We start from the raw sequence: 9,277 nt of genomic DNA, 5'->3' as shown, positions 1-9,277 counted from the left end.
ATTGTACTCCAACCTGGGTGACAGAGGGAGACTCTGTCAAAAAAAAAAAAGATTGTGTTCTCCAACTCCCAGCCCCACCCTCTCCCACAAAAGGACAGCTGACAATCTTGCATGATTCCCAAAGCCTGGATTACATCAGCCACTGGGCAGATATTAAGACCCAGATCTGGAATTCCGTTCCAAGGCCTCTGTGTGCCGCTGAGTAGCCATAATGAGCAAAGCTCACCCTCCCGAGTTGAAAAAATTTATGCACAAGAAGTTATCATTGAAATTAAATGGTGGCAGACATGTCCAAGGAATATCGCGGGGATTTGATCCCTTTATGAATCTTGTGATAGATGAATGTGTGGAGATGGCGACCAGCGGACAACAGAACAACATTGGAATGGTGGTAATACGAGGAAATAGTATCATCACATTAGAAGCCTTGGAACGATTATAAATAATGGCTGTTCAGTGGAGAAACCCATGTCCTCTTTCCATAGGGCCTGTTTTACTATGACGTAAAAATTAGGTCATGTACATTTTCATATCAGACTTTTTGTTAAATAAACTTTTGTAATAGTCAAAAAAAAAAAAAAAAAAAAAAAGACCCAGATCTGAGGAAAGGAGAGGTTCTTGGAATCCCACAGGGCTGCCCAGTCCTCACATGCATCCAGGTGTTTGCTCACCATGCTTCCCATGGCACTCTGACACTCACACTCATCCTTCGCACTCAGGTCAGGCATTTCCTCCTTTCAGCAGGGCTGGCTTCATGGGGAGAGACCTGTGAGGCCACAGAGCCCCGTGCTCAGTATGGCCCTGTGCTTGGTTTAATGCTCTGCTACTGCCATCTTGAAATCTGAACAAGAAGCCTTGCATTTTCGTTTTGCACTGGGCCGTACAAATAATGTAGCATGATTCCATAACATCTTTTTCTTTTTTGAAGAATTTTATTGGCCGGGCATGGTGGCTCACGCCTGTAATCCAAGCACTTTGGAGGCCAAGGCGGGCGGATCACCTGAGGTCAGGAGTTCAAGACCAGCCTGCCCAACATGGTGAAATCCCGTCTTTATAAAAAAAAAAAAAGAATTTTATTAACTGTACTACTCCTTGCAAAGCAGGGTGAATTCATAGGCAGTGCGCCCAGAGCTAGCCCATAATATCTTTTTTTTTTCCACTCAGAAAATGATTCGGGTACAATGCACATAGTATCTTTTTGATGTCACCTCTCAAGGTAAGCTGAATCTGGTGACTCTCATGGCTTACACAGCTCCTCTGCTCACTCCCCTCCCTAACAGCCCTGATCTCTCTCTGAACTGTAAGCCTTTACTCACTTTTCTGTCTCCCCTCTAGACTCTGAGCCCCTTGAGGGCTGGGGCAGTCTAGCTGCACCCACACCACACTTAGCACACAGTAGGTACTTACTAAATGTGTGCTGAAATGAACAGAAATGGGAAGGCCCAATCCAGTTCCCTACATGATTCTGACCAAAGCTGGGCTTAAATCCATGTCTCTTGCTTTAGGGTGAAGACAACCCTCCCTACCTTCTCATTCTCCTGATCAATGGCCAAAGGCCAAAATCAACCCAGATCATAGCCAAATACAAATTTGTTTTTCTGATCTAGGAGTCAAATTAATGTATTTTGTTTTTCTCAAAGGTACTCTGTTATTTTCTAGAACAGTTCAAGCCGACTAACCCAAAAATCTTAATACTCAAGGGAGACTGGGGGCCCTGCTGGATCACAGGGGGCTCAAACTGAATCCAGAGGTGAGGAACTGGCAAGCTGTGGGCAGTTCACATTCTTCTGTGTGTGGGGGTGTGGGGGTGGGGGTGTTCAGTGGGGAACGCTGAGGCTGGATTTTACAGGGGCCAGAAAAGGAAGGGAGGATATGGCTTACACTAGTTCTGCCAAATCTACCATGCAACCCCCTTACAGCCTTTCATTCATTCATTCACTCATTCATTCATTCAAGCAGGCGATGTGATGGTGAGGCAGATCCACAAGGTCCCAGTCTTTATGATGCTTCTGTTCCAATCCACTTTGGGATAAGCAGAGTCCCTTAGTAATATGAGGGGGTTCCAAGCAGAAAGGACCTCCCTGGATCCCCGTGCCAGATAGACATCACATAAGGATGCTCGGGGCTTCTGCTGTGTTTAATGGCAGCCCCTTCCTTGGCTCTGGGACTCAGGCCCAAGTCCAGAACTGGTTTGAGGCTGGTGGTTAATCTGAGAATGCAACAGGAAATGCTCTGCTGTGCTCCCCAACAAGGGCCCAGGGGCTCCTCAATTCTCTCTTCTCTCAGCTGAATTCTCACTCAGCAGGCTCTAGACCCCATCTAAGCAATTACTAGTTGAGACCAGACCCACAGCCACCAGGAGGTGTGTGAGGCCCAAGAGGCCATCAACTCCAACAAATACTGGCAAGATGCCCTCTGGGTGGCCGGCTCTGGGTCAGTTACCATGAGGAGGGTGTGTCCAGAACCAGAAAGGAAGGGCACTCTTTTTGCTTTTTAGAGCTGGGGTCTCCATGAAAGAGTTGTTGAAGGATGGAATGACCAGGCCTGGACAAACTCTGACTTTTAGACAATTCTGGAGTGTGGGTACAGATGATCAGTGCTTGGCTGGTCAGAAAATGGAAAGTCAGGAATGCGGGGGAAGTGAAAATAAAATGTTTCTATTCTCTAAATTCACAATAGGGTTGGGGAGGGAGCACCAGGCTCAGTGGCTCACGTCTGTAACTCCAGCCTTTTTGGAGGCCATGGTGGAAGGATCGCTTGAGGCCAGGAGTTGGAGACCAGCCAGGGCAACATAGCAAGACCCTGTCTCTACAAAAAATACATAAATTAGCAGGGTGTAGTGGCACATGCCTGCAGTCCCAGCTACTACACTCGGGAGGCTGAGGTGGGAGGACTGCTTGAGCCCAGGAGTTTGAGGCCGCAGTGAGCCACGATCGTGCTACTGCACTCCAGCCTGGGTGACAGAGCCAGACTCTGTCTTTAAAAAAAAAAAAAAAAAAAAAAAAGCCAGGCGTGATAGCTCACGCCTGTAATCCAAGCACTTTGGAGGCCAAGGCGGGCAGATCACCTGAGGTTGGGAGTTCAAGACCAGCCTGACCAACATGGTGAAACCCCGTTTAAAAAAAAAAAAAAAAAGTAAGAAAGAGGAAAAAAAAAACTGTTTTGGAAACCAGTCTGAAGTCAGGAACAAGTCACATAGACTTATTTTCAACCTGGTCCAGTCATTCATCACGTTACTTCAGTCCCCTGAGAGCCAGCCAATCAGCAACAGCTTCATTCTAGGGACCATGCCTATGAGAGCCAGCTAATCAGCAAGGGTCTTACTCCAGCGATTCGCTTCTGAAGGTCAGCCAATCCCTAACCGCCAAGGCTTAAAGTCAGCCAATCTGCAGACAGTTCAGCTTTTGAAAATCAGCCAATTGCTGAATGCCATGCTTTCCATACCCTATATAATATCAGCTCTAGGGTTGCTCCAGATCTGGATTTTTTTGTAAGTAAAGTTTGCTTTTTTTTTTTTTTTTGTACTGCAAGTACCGAATTCAGCCTCATTATCTCTGAAATATATCCTGGAGAAGGAGGACTTGAACTCTTACATGTTCCAGCGGCCCATACAGGGGTCCGTGGTACTGCCCCCCACATATACGCACTCCCCCCCGAAGGTTGGGCGGCTCCCTGGGCCCCCTGGGCCCCCTGGCTACAGCTACTTCACTGGCAGTTTCAGGGCCTCATGGCCACTTCTCTAAAACCCCGTCCTGTTCTTTCTCCTGTGGTTTCCTGAGAAGTAGGGAGGGAGGCTGTGGCTAAGGAGACTGGGTGGAGGGGGTTTCTCCACGTCTCTCATGGAGCCCAGAGGCAAGGGGGAGGGGCTCAGTCTAAGGGGATAGACTGAAGAGGAGACAGCCTGCTCTCTGAGTGCCAGCCAGTCTGAGAGGGACACTGATGGATGGGGGGCACATCGCAGGGCATCACATCTGACTGGGTAATGTAGTCTGATGGGAGAGGCAGGACGCCTAAGTGTGCCCAGAAAAGCAACTCACGAGCAGACCGCAGAGGGTCAGGTCTATCTTCGGGGCTTGTACCAAGTACTGAGGTGGGATGGGGATGGGGATTCAGAGAGTAAGTCAGGGAAGGTTTCCTGGTGGAAGTGAAGCTTAGGGGCCAGAGCGCCTCCCCAAGCCACGCTGCTGGGTCAGGGCATGGAAGAGGACAACAGGACTCACCCCTCTTTCTTCTTCCAAACCCCTCCTGCAATGTTCTACAGACCAGGCCTCTGATGAGGTGAGCCCAATGCTGAAGATCGTTTCAGAAGAGAGCTCCTGTGGGCTTCTTGAAAGAGGGGACCAGGGTTGGCCTGGAAGAAGGGTGGGATGGGCCACTTAGTGGCCAGAGCAATAAGCAGAATCAGCTTGCTGTAAAGGTTCCGGATCCTCTGCCGGGTCTGCCCCGCCCCACCCCTTCCCAAACACCTTCTCCATTCCTCCCCTCCTCAGCAGAGCCCGAAGCTTCTCTGTGCAGTGAGCACCCACCCATGCCCCCTCCCTACAGTCTGGCTGGGGTGCTCTGTCCTTGGCCTCTCCACCCGCACCGTCACCGCCATGCAAACCTCAAAGAGGCTGATTTGCATAGCATTTGCCTGTGCTTTACCTGCGGCTTTTCTGTTTGGAGCCAGCCAGGAACTCCTGAGTTTGGTTTCAAGGAGCTCTACCCCTCCTGCCTGTGGGAAGACTAGGTTCCTCAATCCTTCTGAGATCAGGCTGGGACTAGAGTGAGGCAAGCAAGGTGCTTAGGGCAAAAAAGTTTTAGGAGGCCCGCCCTCTTAGGTGCACCTGAATGGCCCTGAGGGCCAGTGCCACCTTAAATTGTGGGCCCTCAGGTGCCTCATTGCCTTACCCTCAACTCCTCCAGCCAGCCCTGACCCTGCTGTGGTGTTCTGGCCTCGAGAGTCTGAAATCTTCTAAAATATGCCCCAAAAGCTGATAGTGCTGAGTCCTGGGGCTGGCCTGGGCAGCCAGGTGCCTGTCCTCCCCACCTTCTGCCCTGGGCCCTGAGCCCTTTTGGGAGAGGAAGCCAGAAGCACTGAGGCCTGGGGTGGGTGGGACTGTGAGATTGGTATAAGGATGGGGGACCCCCACCCCCAAGGAACTGAAAACCATGTGGAAAGAACGGAGTGGTCTGCCCGCAGTGGGAGCTAAGCAAACCAGGCCTTTGGAACCAAAGGCAGATGTGAAACCCAGGGCCCTGAGCTGACCTTGATCCCACCGAGGCCTGCCCTGGGGATCACTGGCCCCTTCCAAGAGAGAGCTGAATGGTTCTGGGAGATGCTAGGCTGAAACAGGGGCCTTAGACCCCAGGTCTCTGATGAGAATTTGCTGTGGAAGGAGACAGCTGTGAGCACCAGGAGAGGTAAGGCAGTAAGAGACCCTGTCTGTGTGTGTCAGGAGCAGGGATCCATGAGGGGTCTCCGACATCTCCATGCCCAGGCCTCAGTACCTGGGTGGCCTCTGGGGCCTGTGCTTTGGGTCCTGTCTTCAGGACCTGAGTCCTCAGGCATCCCTCCTTTCGAAACTTGCCTTGAGCCAGAAGCCTCCCTGTTGAGATCTTTGTCTAATTGGGTCTTGGGGTCTCCCTTGGAGAGGTGCCATAAGCCGAGATTGCCACTCTCTAAAGGGTGGGGGAACACAGGGCGTGGTGGCTCACTCCTGTAATCCCAGCACTTTGGGAGGCCAAGGCGGGCGGATTACCTGAGGTTGGGAGTTCGAGACCATCCTGACCAACATGGAGAAACCCCATCCCTACTAAAAATACAAAAACTTAGCTGGGCATGGTGGTGCATGCCTGTAATCCCAGCTACTTGGGAGGCTGAGGCAGGAGAATCGCTTTAACCCAGGAGGCAGAGGTTGCGGTGAGCTGAGATCACGCCATTGCACTCCAGCCTGGGCAACAAGACCGAAACTCTGTCTCAAAATATAAATAAAGAAATAAGGCCGGGCGCGGTGCCTCACACCTGTAATCCCAGCACTTTGGGAGGCTGAGGCAGGTGGATCACCTGAGGTCAGGAGTTTGAGACCAGTCTGACCAATATGGTGAAACCCCATCTCTAAAAAAAAGAAAAAAGAAAAAAAGATATGTAAAAAGAAAAAGAAAAAAAAAAGAAATAAATAAAAAGGTGGGGAGAGTTAGGGCTGGGCGAGTGTCCGGTGAGACACATGGAATATCGGGAGCCTTTCGTTACTCACAGATCCATGAGAGAAGTGAGCGCCAACGAGGGTCGACAGGAATCGTGGAGACAGCACAGTGCTCAAGTAGCAGGTGGAGAGTGAGAGAGAGGTAGGGGACCTGTGGGACAAGGCCTTTATGGGGTCCAGGGCATCACCCAGGCAGGTTTCCCAAGGTGGGTAATAATTGGTGGGTTTAGAGCAAGCAGGGTCACGCTGTGGCTGAGAGAGGGTCACTGGCCGATCTGCAGAGTCCATGCTGGCTGTGGGGTCAGTGGGACCAGTCAGGTGGGCTGTATGCAGCTGTCCCACAGGGAGGCAGTCACCAGGACACGACTGTCTAAGGTGGATATCTGGATTGAGCACATGGAGAAACTGGGAGGAGGCGGGAGCTGGAAACGGTGTCAGGGGTGACTGAGCCCTGCTTCTGGTGTAAGAAAGCCCAGCTTCTATTCAAAACAGATGCCAGGGTAGCATCAAAGTACAGGAATTCACTACGCTCCCTCTGTGCCTGGGTCACTGTGGTTTTCAGGAGGGCGGGCCCTGCTCATTGGCCTCTTTTGGTACTCGGGGTGGTCTGTAGCCCCATGAGGGCAGGATGGGGGCAAACCGAGTGCAGGGTGAGCATCCCCTATGTCTGGGGAGGTGCCGAGCTCCAGCTCCAGCGTGTGGATGAGGGGTGCTCCCCAGTGACTCCAGGCTGCGCCTCCTACATTCCATTCTCTGCATGTCTGAAAGGCCTGAGCTCATGGGACAGACCCCACCCTGGCACCTGACGGGCGGGCATTCCTCTCAGGAGGTGTTTCCTCACCTTTGTTTGGGAACAGAAAAAACAAAGGCGACACAGCTGGCTGGCGGTTCTGAGTCTCACCTCCCAGGGTGTGGAGTGAGCCCAAACTCCCTGCCTGCCACATCTCCTCTGCCACCTCTCCCAGGGCTGGAGAACCCCTGGGCAGATTGAGACTCAGCTTCCACCCAACCCCTAGGCGACCTCTGACAGTCAGGCCTCCAGCCTTGGCTTACATCCCTCCAGTGATGGGTAGCTCTCTGCCCCCCGCAGAGTATCAGGTGATTTAAAAAAAGGAAAAAACATCTGAGAAGAGACGTTGGAGGTGAAGCTGAGGGGCAGTGGCCTGGGGAAGCTGGAGGGACTTGATCACGAACCAGAACTGGTAGGGCAGACACACAGCACCACTGACCCCCGCATCTGGAACAGTGTCTGGGTCCGTGTTAGCTAATGGGGTAAGGTTCCAGGGAAGCAAAATCCAGCTCAATAAGAAGGGCCAACCATGGTGGCTCACTCCTGCAATCCTAGCACTTTGGGAGGCTGAGGCAGCCGGAACACTTGAGCACAGGAGTTTGAGACCAGGCTGGGTAACATGGCGAAACCCCAGCTCTACAAAAAATATAAAAATTAGCTGGGCATGGTGTCACACACCTATAGGCCCAGCTGGGCATGAGGCTGGGGGGCTGAGGCATGAGAATGGCTTGAACTCGGGAGACAGAGGTTTCAGTGAGCTGAGATCACGCCACTGCACTCCAGCCTGGGTGACAGAACAAGATCCTGTCTCAAAAAATAAAAAATGAAAAGAAGGACTAAAGACTTCCTCTCAGCAGAGCCAGGAGCCAGTGATAAGGTGGGGGAGCTAATGAGCTCTCTGTCACTGGAGGAGTGCGAGTAGAGAGTAGCCCATCACCAGGACTGCCAGGGCTTCCGGAAGGTCCCCGGGAAAAGGCCAGGACTCTACCTACTCTGGAAGGATGACCAGGAAGCGTGCCCTGGCCCGTCTGAGAGGGCTGGGAGATGGGGAATAGGGAAGTGGAGCCTGGGGGTTACCTGCACGTCTCACTCTCAGAAACACCCCACTCTTGGCGTCAGTAGCCTGCCCTTAGTTTCTTCCTCCAGCCACGTTTCTATCTCGGCTGGTCCCCTGACTCAACCCCTTCTCACAGACAGGTGAAGGCAGGACTGGGTTCAGATGCCAACTGTGCCTAGCATTGGATTAGGACACCCTGTGTCCCTCTCAGACTCTTCAGGGCTGGACTTTGCCTCCCTCTAGTGCCTTTTGAACCCAGGTGGGTGGGGGGCCCTTCTCAGGTCCCTGGCTGCTGCTGAGGTAAAGTGGCTGAGGTCTGACAACAGACCTTCCCCTCCTGCCTGACCCTCCTGGGGAGAGCGGCTCAGGCAGGGCCAGGCTGCTTCCAGGCAGTGGGACTGCACTCACAGGGAAGTGGGGTTTGGCGACACTGAACAGGGGAGGTGTTTGGGGCCAGAAGTGGATCTCTCTGAGCCCCAGGACCCTACAGGTCTGCCCACTCTGGGTGTGGGGCAGCGAGATGCAAGTCGCCCTGCAGTGCCCCAGCCAGCCCCTCGGGCCTCCCTTCTCCCTCTTCCTCTTGCCTGATAGCCCAGGGAAGCCAGGTCTGGGCAGTCCCCGAGGAGACACCTGCCTTCAGCTCACCCCCAGGAGATGTGCCTTCCCTCTCCCAGCCTCAGTTTCCCTACTTGAACCGTCTTTATGAGCCTGTCTCATGTGAACAGAGGCCCGGGAAGCTATCCTACCAGTCCTGGGAGTTGGGTTGGGGGTGGGTAGGTCTTGGAGGCTGCAGAAAGAAGGAGGCCATCTCAGCCCTGGGACCTGACGTCAGCCATGTGGCACTCAGCCACTGGCTCAAGGGTGACAGATTCAATCCTAATAGAATAGAATAAAGTCTATTTATCTGCCTTTATTCTCACCATGTGCTGGTAATTCTGAACAATGTCAGTGACACAATACTTCTCTCTGAAAAGTATTTTATTGGTCAAAGTTCTAAATGATTGCCATGATTCCTGTTGAATTTAAACAATTTATACAATCAGCTTCAAAGTACCATTTAAATTCTTTATCGGCAGCTTGTTCTTTAATAAGCATTGTATGCTACATGAAAGTCAAATCAGAGCTGGGTGAAGTGGCTCACACCTGTAATCCCAGCACTTTGGGAGGCTGAGGCCAGTGGATCACCTGAGATTAAGAGTTCAAGACCAGCCTGACCAACATGGAGAAACCCCGTCTCTACTAAAA

At 52.1% G+C, this 9,277-nt stretch overlaps 1 protein-coding gene across 1 annotated transcript; it reads left to right on the top strand.

Moving 5' to 3' along the window:
* The first annotated feature begins 211 nt into the window (after positions 1-211).
* Positions 212-442, top strand: LOC110567782 (small nuclear ribonucleoprotein G-like). The gene has a single exon (XM_064376524.1). The coding sequence runs from the start codon at positions 212-214 to the stop codon at positions 440-442; it is 231 nt and encodes a 76-aa protein (XP_064232594.1).
* The last annotated feature ends 8,835 nt before the right edge of the window (positions 443-9,277 follow it).

Source organism: Aotus nancymaae, unplaced genomic scaffold (genome assembly GCF_030222135.1).
Source record: "Aotus nancymaae isolate 86718 unplaced genomic scaffold, 86718_ANA_hifiasm-v0.15.2.pri h1tg000003l, whole genome shotgun sequence".
NCBI lineage: Eukaryota > Metazoa > Chordata > Mammalia > Primates > Aotidae > Aotus > Aotus nancymaae.
Note: the sequence above shows the minus strand (reverse complement) of the source record. Positions and strands in the feature narration are given on the sequence as shown.

Bases quoted from the DNA above. Each gene is read 5' to 3' on its own strand.
- LOC110567782 (XM_064376524.1), top strand. From the start codon at position 212: ATGAGCAAAGCTCACCCTCCCGAGTTGAAAAAATTTATGCACAAGAAG.